The following is a 17,245-nucleotide window of genomic DNA, read 5'->3' on the forward strand; positions in this document are numbered from 1 at the left end:
TATCCATTTTTAGTCCTGAACTCTGCAGTAGTTTATATTCAGAAGGTTGTATCAAAATATGGCCATTTATACTAGCTTGCTGTGAAGTTTAGCTGTTGGCTGTAATCTGTATTTTCCCCGTATTCCTTAAGATAATTCATTCTAAAGTAATTTGTAAGGTAAGAGAGAAACAGTAGTAGAACAGCTCTAGTGGGCTATTGAAGATGTTTAACAAAATTGCTTTTTATGTACTAAGTGGAAAAATATGTAGATTAAGTGGTTCTTATACATTATTTCTGAAAAGGGGAAAATCATTCTAGGTTGTAGAATTTACCTACTGTAGCATTTAAATTTAAGTTTTTTGATGAGTAAAAAAATATATTATTTCTGTAGTAATTTGTGATTTTTTTTTTTTTTTTTTGCATTTCATTTACTTGGAGGATGTACATATATATTTGTTCTTGGTTTGGAGTAGAACAGTTTTTCCAAGCAGAGTTTTAAAGACTGCATATATATTGGTTTGTGACTGTTTAATCTTTATGGAACAAGTAATGGTTGTCTTTGTTACTTTATATAGCAAAACCAATAATAAGTCCCCTCGAACTTAGGATGGAAGAATTGCGGCATCATTTCAGGATAGAGTACGCAGTAGCAGAAGGAGCGAAGAATGTTATGAAGCTACTTGGCTCTGGAAAGATCACAGATAGGAAACCACTTTCTGAAGTAACTTATGTTTTATTATAAAGTGTACTTGCTGAAAATGTATTAAAATGGCTGACAGAAGAGTCATTAATTGTCTCTTGATTTCTTTCTAACAAGGCTCAGTCAAGATTCAACGAATCAAGCCAGAAGCTGGACCTTTTAAAATTTTCTTTAGAACAAAGATTAAATGAACTCCCTAAAAGTCATCCTAAAAGTGTTGCTATAAAAGAAGAACTTTCTTTAGCATCTTCACCATCATTAAGTCCTCGTCACAGTGTTATTTCAACTCCTAATTTATATAGTACTCTATCAAAACCTGCAGCATTAACAGGTACGTGTGTTGGCTTTCTTATAGCAAGTGAAGTTACTTTTGGAATGATGATTTAGATTGTTACCCAAGTATCTAAGCAAGGTTTTTTTTTAAAGTTTGTTATTACTTTTGTTTTGTTCTTGAATCATTTTAATAAATATACCAATGCTAAGTGTTTTTCCATGTCTGTTATTTCCTGAGTGGTTGTGGTAACTAGGAATGGTCCACTGAACCACGCCTGTCTCATTTGCAAGGGTGACTGCATAGGAGAAAATTGCAAAAAGCATGAATGCAGTTAGATAATATAAAAATAAAAATGTTATTTCTAGATGAAATTAGCAAGAGATGTAATGTCACACCATTATTCTGCTGTAATGCACGAAAACACATTTAAAGGAATTTATTCATCTGGAGGTTTGTAATATTTGTCTTCTTACATTTTTAAGAATGAGCTGTCAGACTTGATCACACTGCTGAAAACAGATATTTAGTCGTAATATGTTCATGATATATTAGTTTGTCAGCATTAACTGACCGACTGCATGCATAAACAAATATGCAGTCATCCTTCGGAATGTATTTATCTTTTACATTTTTCATTTATGTTGCTTTTTTTTTTCAGACTGGTATGATGTGGATGTTAGTGTTATTTAGTAATGTCTAGATTTTGTGTTGTCGTCCTGATTCTAATTCCCCGTATTGCATGTAAAGAATTATGACATGGTTGCTTATTACAGTGAGGGTGAATGAATTCTGACATACATTTTCATAACCTATTAACAACATGGTGAATACAGTAGAGTCTTTTTTTTTTAAAACAAGTTTATTGTTTTTAACATACAAGAGAAATATCATAACAATTTTCTACAAGTAATTAAAATAGATATGATTATAACAATCAATAAAATAACCAAAGTATTTACAAAGACATCCACTACAATCAAATCAATTAATTAAACTAAAATACCATGCTATTGAAGTTAAGATTTTTTTAACAAGTTTTGTAAAGTATCCCATATAATATAATAAGATGTTTTTCTAGTAGTTCTTGATTTTATTGTCATCAATTCCATATGGCACACTATAGTCATAACATTTTTAAATTCATTGAACGAAGGAGGTGTATCTGAAATCCAATTTCTGGTTATTATTTTTCTAGCCACTGCTAGAATAGACCATAACAAGGGAAGCTTAACCTTTTTAACACTTTGAGGTACAGGAGTGTTGAATAATATAAGAAATTTAGAAATAATGAAATTATCTGTAAAAAGAGCCTGCAAAAAATCATTGATTGACTTCCAATATTCTTTCAGTTTTATACAGTCATAAAACATATGAGCCCAGTCAGCATTAATTTCTACATTACATCTTTTACATAGATTATCTTTATTATTTATTTTATTCATCATCAAAGGTGTATAAAAGGATCTATGTAAAAATTTCCATGTAAAAAGTCTCCAGACAATGGAAGAAGTAGTTTTATAGGCAGATTCCAATATATATTGTTTATCTTGTTGATTTGGTGGGTCACCATTAATGGAAGTGAAATAATTCCAGTAGGTATCTACACTGTAAAAAGTTTCTTCTCTGATAATTTTATGTATGTATGAAAGCTTACCTTTATCAGAAACTTTATGTTGTAAATTTAATATCAAGTAATCAATCAGTGTTGGAATAGATTCTTTAACTGTCATAGACATTAAATCAATTTTATTAATGAGATGTTGTCTAAAGGTCTGAACTTCTAACCAACAAGTTTCTCTCAGATCAAATTCTTGTTTTAAGAAGTCTAGATTTTTAACTTTATTATCAGATAGCAACTGATACCAGTACTTTAGATCATTATCTGTAACTAAGTGAGTAATTTCAGAAGTGGATGACAAAAGCATACCTCGTGTATACATTATAGGGAATATAATAAAATTCCATTCCTTATATTTAGGATGCATGAATATAAAATTACGATAACTAATAATAATGTTTAATGGATAACTAACTATATATTTTGGTGTAATAGGTGAGGTACAAAATTATTTTAGTAACCATAGCATGGAGTTATTTACAATCATATTTTTATGTGTTAAGGAGATTTTCATGAAGTGAATACTAATTAGTTCCCAGTAATCTTTCCATTTTGCAACATATGACTGATCTATTAACAAAGTAATAGCTTTTATAATGGAAGAGATAGTATATAAGTTAAAGTTTGGAAAATAAATACCCCCTTGAGACCAGCTATTAGTATGTTTCTTTAATGCAATCCTAGGTCTATTAGGTGCCCATAGGAAATTTAACATTAGTGTATTCAATTTCTTGATAATTATTTTTGTAGGTGGGAGTATTATTGATTGTATTAAGTATAATATCTTGGGGAATACTATCATTTTAATAATTGTAAGTCTCTCTTCCATAGTAAAAAACATATTATTCCAGGTATTGAAAAGATTTTGTATATTAAGAAGACCGGTATTATAATTATTATATATAATAGATTTAATATCTTTAGTTAATATGGTATTATAATTATTATATATAATAGATTTAATATCTTTAGTTAATATTATACCTAGATAAGTTATCTGACCTGAATTGGGTACATATTTACTAAAATCACTAATGAGAACATTTTTTCGTGTATATATAGGTAGTATTTTAGTTTTTTCTTCATTGAATACTAAACCAGAAATACTTTTAAAATTCATCATTTTATCAAATAGAGACTGCATAGAAGAATTAGATCCTGCTGATGTAATTAGAACATTATCTGCAAAAAGTTGAATTTTAGATGTTGTATTTTCATCTATTTCAAATCCCTCTATATCAGTACTATTTCTGATCAGATTAGCCCAAGGCTCCATTATTAAAGTGAATAATAATGGAGAGAGTGGACACCCTTGTTTTGTACCTTTAAAAATGGGTATTTTTTGTGAGACATATGTTCCTATCTTAATGTAAGCCAATGCTCCTTTGTATAGATGCTCAATTAGATTTACAAATGCATCTGAGAAGTTTGTGCACTTCAGTAAGGTAAACAAGTAGTCCCAACTTACTGAATCAAATGCTGAACTTATATCAAGACTAATAAGTGTTAAATCTTTCTTTCTCCTATTTGCAAAATCAATTAATGTTAGAGTTCTCATAATATTATCAAAAGTGTTTCTATTTACAATGAAGCCTGTCTGATCTATATCTATAATGCCTGGGATGATTGTCTTCAATCTATCAGCAAAAATACTCATAAACATTTTATAATCAACATTAAGTAATGAAATGGGTCGATATGAAGTACATCTAGTTGGGTCTTTATTGGGTTTTAAAATTGGCAAAATAAATGTGTATTGCCAAGATGGGGGGGGTTATTAGCTCATTTTGGGCCAAAATAAAAACCTTCTGTATTAATGAGTATGTACTTTTAGAAAGAATTTTATATATCTCTGGTATAATAACATCATTACCTGGTGCTTTGTTTGATTTAAGCTTGTTTATTTGTGTAACAACCTCTGTATATGAAATACTTTTATCCAATAGTTTAATCTGTTGTTTATTAAGTTTTTTATTCATGTTCGTAGTTATAAATTCTTTTATTTTATCTTTAGGTTCCATGTTAATGTTATTATGATTAATTTTGTGAAAGTGATTTCTAAATTCATCTAATATTTCTGGTAGACTAGAAACATTCTTCTTTTTCCTTAGAGAGAACATTTCTTTGATATGATTTTGCTTATTCAACCTTTTTGTTTTGTTTTTAAGTCTATGTAAGTATTTGGGCCTTATTGAGTAAGACAAAAACTTGTATTTCTCTAAAGTTATTTTAACTTTATGGGTTAACATTTCTTTGTATTTCTCATTTAGTTTGTTTATTTCTTCAATGACTTTCTTGTCCATAATATTTTCTTTATTATTATGTTTGTAAGAGTCTAATTTACTTTGAATATCTAACAATTCCTTATCCCAAGATTTCCTTTTATTATTATACCATCTGATACTTTGTCCATATAGATATGATTTTAAAGCATCCCAAACATAAACAATGGAAACTTCAGGAGTATTATTTATGTCTAAAAAATGTTGTACTTCTGAAAGTATATATTCTTTATAGTCTTTTAGTTGAGTTAAGTATGCTGGTATCCTTTTGATCTGAACATTGTAAGTATCTTTTATCATGAACTCAAAAACAATTGAGTTATGATCAGATATAGGACATGAAATGATTTTAGAGTTAATTAATTCTGTTACCATCTGGTTAGAAATAAAGACTCTTATCTATTTTTGAATAAGTTTTATATCTGTTAGAAAAAAAGGTGTATGGTAATGATTTTGAGTCTATCTGATTATTAATATCATTTAAATGATAAGAATTAACAAAATCCTTTAAATGTTTTGCATTTGATGTAATTTTCCTTTTTCCTATAGTAGTAGTATCATTTTCATGTAGGATACAATTAAAGTCACCTGCCAAAATAATATCTCCTATAGAAAATGATATGATCTTATCAAGATGGTATTTCAGTGTATTAATACCAATTCCTGGTATCCAATATACATTGATTAATGTATAAGTCTTTCCATTAATTTGTATTGTAATCATACAAAGCATTCCTTTATCATCTTGATAAGACTTAATAGTTTTAGGAATGGGCATACTTTTATTCCATAAAATAGCCACTCTTTTTTTCTGAGTGTGCTCTGAACTAACCAGTACTGTATATTTATTTGTGGCTAATTTATCAATATCTTTTTTCAGGAGATGTGTTTCTTGAAGGAATACTAAATTGGCCTTATGTAAATTAATGTATCTTATTAAGCTTGCCCTTTTACACGGGTTATTCAGTCCATTAATGTTTAAAGAAATTCCTTTTAGAGAAGTCATTTGGCATTTTTAAAACATATAAAACTTATAATCAAAATAACAATTAACAAAATAAATAATGTTATACCTCCTCCTTTAGGTGTACCTTTAAATATAGCTGTATTTATTAAATCTCTTATGGGATTTTGTATAAAATTCAATTTTGTTTGTAGTGACAATGAACTTACAAAATATATTGTGGATGTCAGAACTATATACACACAACAGTGAACAAAAGAAAATAATGTAAGGATTAAACCTTGCACCCAGCCTGGAGTTAAAAACTCCAACTTAGAGTAGCACATACTACTCAAGTTAATCCCCTACCCTAAGCAGCAGTACCTCAGCTGCCACCTTATCAATTTAATACTAGTTATTATTAACTTAAATTAACATCCTTCAATTAGATTATCTGGTAAGACAAAGCTACACATTTGATAAATCAGCATCATATAAACAAATAGAAACTTTTAAAAACAATTCATACTGCTATGTATATCTATTTAATATAATACATTTATAATCAAATAGCATTCAAATAAACTTGATATTAGGAACAAAGAAGAGAGAGAGAAATAAAAGAAGTGAGAGAGGGAGAGAGAGAAAGAAAAAAAAAAGAGAGGGCATATCTACATATTAATTTATTCAAAGTTTGTAAAAATAAGTTCTGATGTTCATTTAAAATCAATAACTTAGGCTATTATGGTTCAGACATTACATATGTTAAGATGTACCTATTTTCTGTCATAGAAATGCAGTTGACAGCTTCCAAAAAACTTTAAATTACTTGCATCAAAGCTTTTTTCTCATACTTATTATTGTCAGTAAAATAAAGTATTATATTTATAGAAATGGTTATAAATCATACTGCATAGCTATGTAAATTCTCAGATATACTTGCATTATTGTGTAAAAAGCCATCTGTATTTTATATATCTGAACTGCTGCTTTAAAATGTCACATGACAACTTCTTCTAAGATAGTCATAAAGATATTTATACCTGTCAGTCAGATAAATCAAATGAATTATAGCAATGTATACGTTTAAATCATAGGTTTTTACATACATTAATATGTTGCAGTCAAGTAAACTTTCAAAAACATATGTATAAATGTTTCACTTTCTATGCCTTCTAAAATATCACATTTGCTTACTGTGGGATACTGAATCATTTAAAATCATTATAACTTTCATATTTTATAAATTATAACATGAATAAATAAGTAGTTATAAAAAATAACTCGCATTTAAATGTTTATAGAGTTCATTTTCCATCGCAGAGTCGCATTTGCAGCAGTTCTACTTCCTGAATCTGCGATGTGTCAGTGTGAATTCAGGGGTCAAAGTTCAAATTGACTGTATTCAGCTTCTCTGCGTGAATTCTGAGTGTTGAATCTTTTAAAACAACTCGAGGACACTATTCAGGTGGTAACCCACATCCCAAATTGTCTCCCTTAACATTCTGGCGGGAATTTTGATAAAAGCAAGTGACTGACATTCATTAAGCAATATAAATGAAGCTAAACAGAGCAAAACCTTCGCGAAGTATTTTACAAGTTATTACAGCCTCTATGAAAGTGAAACTAAGCCCAAACTTATTAATATGTAATAGAACTAATTATTTATGCCCCTATTCAATTTTTATACAAATCTTATTATTTACTGTATCAGTATGATCAAAAGCATGTGAATGTACTAATATGAAAGGAAATAGAGAGAGCTTAAAAAAAAAAAAAAGAGAGAGAGTAAGAAAAAAAGATAAAAAAATGAAAAAGGAAGCTATAAAAAGTATCTACAGTGGAATATTACTTGCTGTTTATATTAATAAAGATGGATATGAAACATATTATTTACTACTAATTAGTTCTAATTATTATTAATTAAAGCATGACAGATTATTTGTAAACAAGTATAAGCAATAGAATCAAGGAAGTATAATTAGCAATAGCATTTAAACAGCATATATACTTTTTTACAAAGAATAAATAAGTTATTATTCCATTTATCATATTTTCATTACACTTCTCTCCCTGCCCTCCCCCACCCCTTACTCTATGCATAATCTAAAAAGAATGTCATTATTTAAAATAAAAGAAGAGAAGAAACAAAAAATGTATCAAGTTACTAACCTTGGTTCTCTTTGTCAGAAAGAGAAACATATTGAATGATAGCTTGTTATTAGTTCCTCAGATATTTTGACTGATTATGAAACAAAAACAGTTCTTTGTACACAGAAAATAACTTTGATTAAATCTTTTTCAGAATATTTGTGGCTTTCTGAAAATACAGTAACTGTATTTAAAAAGATTAATAGTGAAGAAAAAAAGAGAGAGAGAAAAAAAAGAAAAAACATAGAACAAGTCATTTGTTTTTTAGTCTCTTTCTTCTCTGAAGTCTTCCATGAAGCTTCGTTGCCAACCTCTTTAATGAAGGACTCGCCCATTCCATTTCCTCTATTTTATCCAAAATCTTATTTTTTTTGATAAACAGCAATGCAGAGTCTAAGTCTTCAAAACTTTTAGGGCCATCAGGAAGGAAGATTTTTAGCTTGGCAGGAAACAGAAGGTAGGTTTTAAACTGTGCTTTCTTAAGCTCCCTTATTAATGGCAGAAAAACTTTTCTTTTAGTTGTTACCAAGGAAGAATAGTCATTGTCAAAACGCACAGTTGACTCATTAATTTTAACAGGTGCTTTAGCCCAAGCAGATTTAAGTACCATCTCTTTATCAAAAGATGATAGAAATCTAAGTATAACTGATCTAGGATATTTTTTGTTAGAGTTAGTATTAGCTATAGATCTATGGGCTCTTTCGATACCAAAAGAAAATGCTTCTGGCAAGTCTAAAGTTTTAGGGAGCCGTGTATTTAAAAAAGAAGTAATATTGTTACCTTCAATATTTTCTGGCAGTCCAAAAATCCTAATGTTATTGCGCCTAGATCTATTTTCCAGGTCATCAAGCTTTGTTTGTAGATGCGTATTTTGTTTCAGCAAAAACTCAATGTTGATTTCCTCTTCTTGGATTCTATTTTCCATGTCATTTACAGTCTCTTCTATGCCTGTAATCTTAATCTTCTGTTGTTGCAAGTCTATATGTAACAAGTCTATTTGTTTTGTAGTTTTTTCTATGAAGGTATCTATTTTAGTATCCAGTTTATCCATCTTGGCAGTAAGTTGCTGGATTGTAGATATCAGAGACTGAAGTTCTTTCTTGATGCTGGAATCTTGAGAATTTGTCTTACTGGAACTCATTTCAAACAGAAAAGCCGACAGAGAAATTTCCAAGGTGATTTCTGACAGGAATATTATTAAAATTGTCTTTCTTTTTTAGATATTATTGAAGAAATAGATATACCAAACGTATTTAGAAAGAAAATTACTTCATAAATTAATTTTTAAAGTAATTATTTCCTGTCAGTGCAGTGAAATTGGTGGAGCTGAAGAAATCTGCTGCTATCTTGTGTTCATCCTTGGCCACGCCCCCCCAATACAGTAGAGTCTTGATTATCTAAACTTCAGTTATGTCAGTTATCTGAATGCAGCCTTCCAAAGGTTTTGGTAGGAAAATCATAGTCTGAATATGTAAACGTTATACATACTCGCTTGTGTGTGTTTTCTGAGCTTGTAGCCTGCTCGTGTGCGAAAAATATTCTTTGTCTGTTGGAACTGCTGAATGGTTGAAAAGTGTATTCCCTGCGTGCAGAAAAAACAAGATTTAGAAGTTTTTATCTGGTTCAGTTATATGTTTGATTGTCTGAACTAGACTAGGTCCCAGTTAGTTTGGTTAATCGACTCTGTACTGTAATTGAAGAAACTCATTCAAAATTCATTACAATACAAAGGAGCTTTATCTTCTGTGTGTACTACCAGTAATAGAGAAAACGTGCAAAAGTTCTTATTGATGTGCTTCCATATCACTGTTGCAGTGATGTTCATCATGTTTCACTGTTGCAGTCATTACACTTGGGTTATCCTGCTGGCAGGCTACCCGCAGTCGGCCTGAATTCCAAAGTCCTGGTCCAGCGTCGGTTGCTGTCACCTCTTCCCTGACGTCAGTACGCCAGGGGTATAAAAGATGCAGCCGACGCCATTTTCTTCAGTCTTTCATGCCGTGCGGTGCCCGAAGCAAAAGCAGTTCGCAAGTGCCGGTCAGCCGACTCTTGAGATTTTCGAAATTGAATTTCAGATCCGAAGTCTTCTATAAAGCTAAGTACCTCATTGGGGAAACTTTTTTCTTGCTCCAGACCGATGTCAGAAAAAGTTAACAATTGTATTTCTTTTGGGAAGCAAATACCTCATAAGGATTTTCATTCTTACTGTATTCCTTTCCTAGGCCCTGACCACGATGTTGCTAGTTGTCGGTTTTGTGCTAGATTTATTTAACCAATGCACTATTAAGCGTCGGAACGATTTTGCTTTTCATTACTTTGGCCAAAGGTTTAACTATATAATGCCGTCGGAACAACAGACGACCGGAATTCATAAAAAGCGCAAGGAAAAAGAAAAGGACAGGCATCGGAGGTCCAAAACCGATGACAAAGCCTCTTCTAGGCCAGTCGCCGGTTTGCCGGTTCTCAGTGAGGTGCTTTCGCAGCCCCAGACGCCCACTCCCTCAGAGCCACAGGCCGCGTCTGACTCCCATGTGGAGACAACTAGGCCTCTGGATACTCAAGGTATTGGGCCTTTGGAAACTAATCCCTCAGATGGGTCCAGAGCCGCTGAGCAGGCATCGGCTTCTGAGGGTGTTTTCAGACCTACACAGCTTTATATCAAGCCAACTTCAGCATCCAAGACAAAGACTAAAACAGTTTTAAAGACAAGGAAACAAGTATAGCATTCTCCAGGACAAACTTCCATGCCTAAGAAACAGATGCTCAAAATGGCCGAAGACCTAATTACTTTGATCAGGGGTTCCCATCCCCCTCCTGATAAGAGGCCTAGACAAGATACTGAATATGATTCCTCTGATCAGGTTTCCATTTCCTCTGACTCCTCTTCAGAACAGGGATACTCTGTTCCTCCCTATGAGGATTCTGATGCTGAAGAATCTATTCCTTCAGCTTCTCCTCCTAACCCTGCATACCATGAGGGAGTATTTCCACTTGGAGAGCTAAGATTATTCAGATTCTAAGAAAAGGCTCAGAGACTTTCTTCTACTACCTCAGCACAGACCTCTTGTTATTCCACCTGTTCTAGACATTGTAGATGATGTATTTTCAGAGTCTGGCCTGTCTCCCGACTCTTTACCTCCTGCACCTGTTAAGCCAGACAGATACTACAAGGTTCCAGATTCTCATAAATTTCTATATAAAAACCCTGCTGCTGACCCAGAAACTATTTCTCAGGGTCCCAAAGGGGTCAAGGCTGCTGCTGCTGCAAAAAACTATGTCCCCTCAGAGATTCTAGGGCACTGGACAGATGAAAAAAAGTTTACACTTCTGCTACCTTGGCTGTAAGGGCTTTAAATTGTCAGTTTCATATGCTTAAATATCAGCAATACTTAATGTCTCTGTTAAAACAGAAAATGTTGACAAATTCTGAATGTTCTGAGAACAAGGAATTGCAGGATTTATTGCATGCAGCTGAACAAGTGGGAAAACATACTTTGCAATGTGGTTATGATTCACTGGAGGCCTCTTGCAAGGCCGCTGTAACAGGTTCTGTTCTTAGAAGGCATGCTTGGTTAAAGGAACAGACTCTGCCTGATCATGTTAAAGCAAAATTATTGGATGCTCCATTACAGCATGATACTTTGTTTGGTGTTAAGGCAGAAGAGGTGTTGAAGAAAATGGAGGGTAAAGCTAAATCTATGCAGACAGTGAAGGATTTCTTACAGGTAGAGCCACCCAAATTTAGCAGGAACTCGCCTTCTAATAACTGGTCCTTTCCCGTGTCAGACAGGCCACAAAGAGGCAGATACAGACGCCCTAGAGGCAGACAGCAGCCCCAGGGCTCATACAAGCCCAAACAGTGGGGTGCTTCTACCTCCAAAAGCGGAGAAGACAAATCACAGCCATATAGGAAACAGTCCCAATGACTTCACTCTGCCAGTGCCAAGCATTTATCTTTTGGCAGCACCCTTAGGGGGAAAGCTAGCACTTTTTTCATAAAATTGGCACACGATCACCCAGGACAAATGAGTCCTAAATATAGTCTCTCAGGGCTAGAGGTTCCACTTTCACACCCTTCCAAAGACAAAAAGGTATGCCAGACCTGCCACACAATCAGTGGGCAGAGGCACAAAAACAAGATGTTCATCGTGTTACACTGCTGCAGTCATTACACTTGGGTTATCCTGCCATCAGGCAGTCCCGCAATCGGCCTGAGTTCCAAAGTCTTGGTCCGGTGTCGGTTGCTGTCGCTTCTTCCCTGACGTCAGTGCGCCAGGGGTATATAAGATACATCCGACGCCATTTTCTTCGGTCTTTCTTGCTGCGCGGTGCCCCCCCCATGAGGACGCTGATGCTGAAGAATCTATCCCTTCAGCCTGTCCTCCAGAGGATTATTCTTTTTGGGAAACTTTACATACCATGAGGGAGCATTTCCATTGGGAAAGCCAGGAATACTCAGAATCCAAGAAAAGGCTCAGGGATTTCCTCTTATTGCCTCAACAAAGGCCCCTGGCTATTCTGCCTGTACTAGATATTGTGGATGATGTGTTCTCTGCTTCTGCTGATCCAGAAACTATTTCCCAGGGTCCAAAAGGGGTTAAGGCTTCCATTGCAAAAAATCCAGTACCCTCTGACAGAGATTCCAGAGCTTTGGATAGATGGGGGAAGAAAGTATACACTTCTGCAACTTTAGCAGTAAGAGCTTTAAATTGCCAGTTTCACATGCTTAAGTACCAACAATATTTAATGGCTCAGTTAAAACAGAAAATGTTTGCAAGCACAGAAGCTCCTGATTGTAAAGAAATGCAGGATTTATTGCATGCAGTTGAACAGGTGGGAAAACATACTCTGCAATGTGGTTTTGATTCTTTAGAGGCCTCCTGTAGAGCCGCAGTTACAGGTTCTGTGATTCAAAGACATGCTTGGTTAAAAGAACAAAGTTTACCTGATCATGTCAAGGCAAAATTATTGGATGCTCCTTTACAGCATGATACTTTGTTTGGTGTTAAGGCAGAAGAGGTGTTAAAGAAAATGGAAGATAAAGCTAAATCTATGCAAACGGTCAAGGATTTCTTACAGGTACAGCCACTTCGGTTTAGCAGAAATTGGTCAACAAAGAATTGGTCCTTTCCAGTATCAGACAGACGCTCAAGGCAGATCTCAACCCCAAGGCTCAAACAGACAACGACAGTGGGGCACCTCAACCCCAAAAGGTGGTGAGGACAAGTCTCAACCTTACAGGAAACAGTCACAATGACTTTCCCCTTCGTATGCCAAACACGTCCCTTTTGGAAGCCCCCTTAGGGGGAAAACTAGCACTTTTTTCTCAAAACTGCCAAACAATCACCCAAGACAAATGGGTCCTGAATATTGTGTCTCAAGGTTACAGATTCTACTTTCACACTTTACCAAGGCTGAAAGGAATGCCAGACCTGCCACAAAATTAATGGGCAGAGGCAAAAACGAATTTCAGCCCTCATGGACATGAGAGCTATTCAGAAAGTACCACAACAGGAACAAGGACAAGGATTTTACTCAAGACTCTTCCTGGTCCCCAGAAAGGACAAGGCCTGGAGGCCCATACTAGACCTTTCAATTCTGAATACTTACCTGGATATTCCGAAATTCAAAATGTTAACATTACAGCAGCTTCTACCCATGCTGGGCAAGAAGGCTTGGCTTGTCACTCTGGACCTCAAAGAGGCATACCTGCATGTCCCTATCAGACAAAATTGCAGAAGATACCTCAGATTCAAAGCTGGTGCAATGCACTACCAATTCTCTGCACTACCCTTTGGCTTATCTACTGCGCCCAGGGTCTTCACAAAGTGCCTGGCACCAGTAATTGCATTTTGCAGACAAAAAGGAATTCAAATATATCCATACCCGGACGACTGCCTCATTCAAGCAGAGACAAAGGACATTCTTCTACAGCATCTGGCATTTGTAAAAAGGTTGCAAATTTCTCTAGGGTACACAGTAAATGAAAACAAGTCAAAACTAGTGCCCTCGCAACAGATTATATTCCTGGGTGCCAGCTTAAATACAACGGCCCAGATGGCTTACCTCACGCCAGACAAACAAGTTCAACTAACTCAATATTTTCCATTGCTGGCAAGAAAGTCCCATCTCCCTGCAAGAAAAATTCTGCAGGCCCTGGGATTCATGGCATCCTGCATACTACTAATACCATATGCCAGACTGCATATGAGGAAATTACAATGGTACCTGAAAAGTGTTTGAACTCAACACTCTCACAGTTTAGAAGCAGTAATACCAATGATTCCCTGTCTACAACAGGAGTTTCGATGGTGGGCACAGGCATGTCACCTAAACAAGGGTCAGCCTTTTACCCAACCCACAGCCAAGCAAACTCTAACAGATGCTTCAGATTACGCCTGGGGAGCACACATGGCAGGAAAATGCATTCAGGACAAGTGGACCATAGACCAGATGCATCTTCACATCAATCAAAAAGAGATGTTAGCTGTTCAAAATGCCCTAACAGCTTTCAAGTACCTTCTACATCCAGGACAATTACTACTAAAGACAGACAGCACCACAGTAATGTGGTACATAAACAAGCAAGGGGGCACTCATTTTTATCTCCTATGCAAGCAAGCCATGACCTTGTGGAACACAGCTCTAACGTATCAAGTTCACCTGCAAGCACAATTCCTGCCAGGAAAGAAAAATACTCTGGCAGACTATCTAAGCAAAATATCATGGACCCTCACGAATGGAAATTAAATCCACAGATCTTCAGCATGGTAACACAAAAGTGGGGATGCCCAGACATAGATCGTTTTGCCTCCCCACTGAATTGCCAACTACAAAAATTCTGCACAAGGACTTATCACAAAAAAGCATGGAAAGTGGATGCTCTTCTGTTCAGCTGGAAAAACCTAAAAGTTTATGCCTTCCCGCCACTGCCTCTCCTTTCAAAGGTACTCCTAAAAGTCAGACAAGAAAAACCAGAGATGATCCTGATTGCTCCAGACTGGCCACACCAGCACTGGTACCCTATCTTAAGGAACTTGGCTCAAGGCCCACCATGGATTTTACCTCAAATTCCATACCTTCTGACTCAACAAAACAATCAGATCCTGCACGGTCAGCTCAAAACCCTAAACCTGGCTGCATGGCAGATACATTAGTCAAACAGACAACACCTCTCTCTAAAGCTGTTATGGATGTCATTTTGGAGGGTAGGAGGCCTAGCACCAGGAAAGCTTACTCAGAAAAATGGATTCTGCGCCTGGAACCAGGCTCAAAGCCTTGACCCTCTTGTTCCAAACATTCCTCAGATTTTACAATACTTAACTGAGATGCTGGACAGAGGCCTATCCTTCTCATCAATTAAGTTCCACTCCTCTGCCATTTCAGCACATTACAACACGGATCCTCCTTTATTCTCTCATCCCTTGCTAAAACAGTACCTCAGAGGGGCTAAAAACATAAGACCACCCCGGAGAGCACCAACACCAACTTGGGACCTCTATTTCGTTTTGGAAAAACTGACCCTACCACCTTTTGAGCCAATACAGCTGATTTAAAATTTTTATCATGGAAAACCGCTCTGCTCCTGGCAGTAACTTTAGCACAAAGAGTCTCAGAGCTACAGGTATTAATGGCAGTGGAACCTTTTATAATTTTTCATCAGGACAGGTTATCTTTAAGGACAAACCCTACCTTTATGCCAAATGTGGTATCTAGTGTGGCTCTTAACCAAACCATCCATTTGCCAACTTTTTATCCAAACCCCCAGAATAAAGGGAAGAAACTTCTGCATTCTTTAGACATACACAGGCAGCTACGCTTCTACTTGGACAAAACAAAGGCTTTCAGGAAGACTGAGCACCTGTTTGTAGCATATGCTGCAGGATCACAGGGCAAGGCTATCTCAAAGCAGACTATATCCAAATGGATAGGACACTGTATTCGGTACTGCTACACACAGCATGGAAAATCAGTCCCAAAGAACATTAGGCCACATTCCACCAGGGCAACAGCCACTTCAACAGCCTTTCTCAGAGGAGTACCTACCAAGGAAATTTTGGAGGCTGCAACTTGGAGTTCAGTGCACACCTTTACCAAACATTACCACATGCCTCTTTACTCTAAATCCAGAGCAGGATTTGCCACTGCAGTTCTGCAGGGCCTCATAGCCAATCCTAACTCTTTATAGACCAGTCACCCAACCTCAGCTTTGGGATTCTACCCAAGTGTAATGACTGCAGCAGTGTAACACGATGAACATAGTACAGTTTTGTACCTACCATAAATGTAGATGTTCGAGTGTTCACACTGCTGCAGTCCAGGTTACCCTCCCTCCATCCCCTCTGAACAGGGGGGAGGTTGGCATAATGGTTAAGGTGTTTACCTTAGACGCGAGGTGCAGGGTTTGATTCTCACTTGGGATAATTGGCTAGGCCTAAAAATGGCCCACAAGAGCAGTTAGCCTAGTACTAAACTATGAACTAGCTGGACTTATCTGTACCTTTCTATCCTATGCAACCTTTGGGGTGTATTTGCTGGTAACTGAAGGTATTGTTTTTATTGTATATTTTTGATTAGCAGTATGTATTGCCTACCTACTTGGGGGCACCTGACATCTGGGACAAGAAAAACTGAAGAAAATGGAGTCTGATGCATCTTATATACCCCTGGCGGACTGACGTCAGGGAAGAAGCGACAGCAACCGATGCCGGACCAAGACTTTGGAACTCAGGCCGACTGCGGGACCGCCTGACGGCAGGATAACCCAAGTGCAATGACTGCAGCAGTGTGAACACTCGAACATCTACATTTATGGTAGGTACAGAATTGTACTTTTCATCTCTCATGGTCAAGAGGGCTGTTCAGCCAGTGCCACAACAAGAGCAGGGACAATGATTTTACTCAAGACTTTTCTTAGTACCAAGAAAGGACAAAGCATGGAGACCAATTCTGGACCTGTCTATTCTAAATACTTTTCTAGATGTTCCGAAATTCAAAATGTTGACTCTGCAACAGCTTCTGCCCATGCTGGGCAAGAAGGCTTGGCTTGTAACTTTGGACCTCAAAGAGGCATACCTGCATGTCCCAATCAGACAATCTTGCAGAAAATACCTCGATTCATAGCTGGCTCAATGCACTACCAATTCTCTGCACTGTCCTTTGGCTTATCTACTGTGCCCAGGGTCTTCACAAAATGCTGGCACCAGTAATTGCATTTTGCAGACAAAGAGGAATTCAGATATATCCCTACTTGGTCGACTGCCTTATTCAAGCAGAGACCAAAGACATTCTACTAA

General features: G+C 36.0%; 1 protein-coding gene across 1 annotated transcript in view; it reads left to right on the plus strand.

Annotated features, from left to right (window-relative positions):
- The window catches only part of PKN2 (protein kinase N2), a 2,214,272-nt gene that overhangs the window by 628,778 nt on the left and 1,568,249 nt on the right, over positions 1-17,245 (plus strand). Inside the window, exons 5-6 of the mRNA XM_044085632.1 lie at positions 557-702; positions 799-1,012. Coding sequence (XP_043941567.1) covers positions 557-702; positions 799-1,012 — 360 coding nt within the window. The remainder of the gene's footprint in view (positions 1-556; positions 703-798; positions 1,013-17,245) is intronic.

Source organism: Protopterus annectens, chromosome 10.part0, assembly GCF_019279795.1.
Source record: "Protopterus annectens isolate FY-2018-M chromosome 10.part0, PAN1.0, whole genome shotgun sequence".
In the NCBI taxonomy this organism is placed as follows: Eukaryota; Metazoa; Chordata; order Ceratodontiformes; family Protopteridae; genus Protopterus; species Protopterus annectens.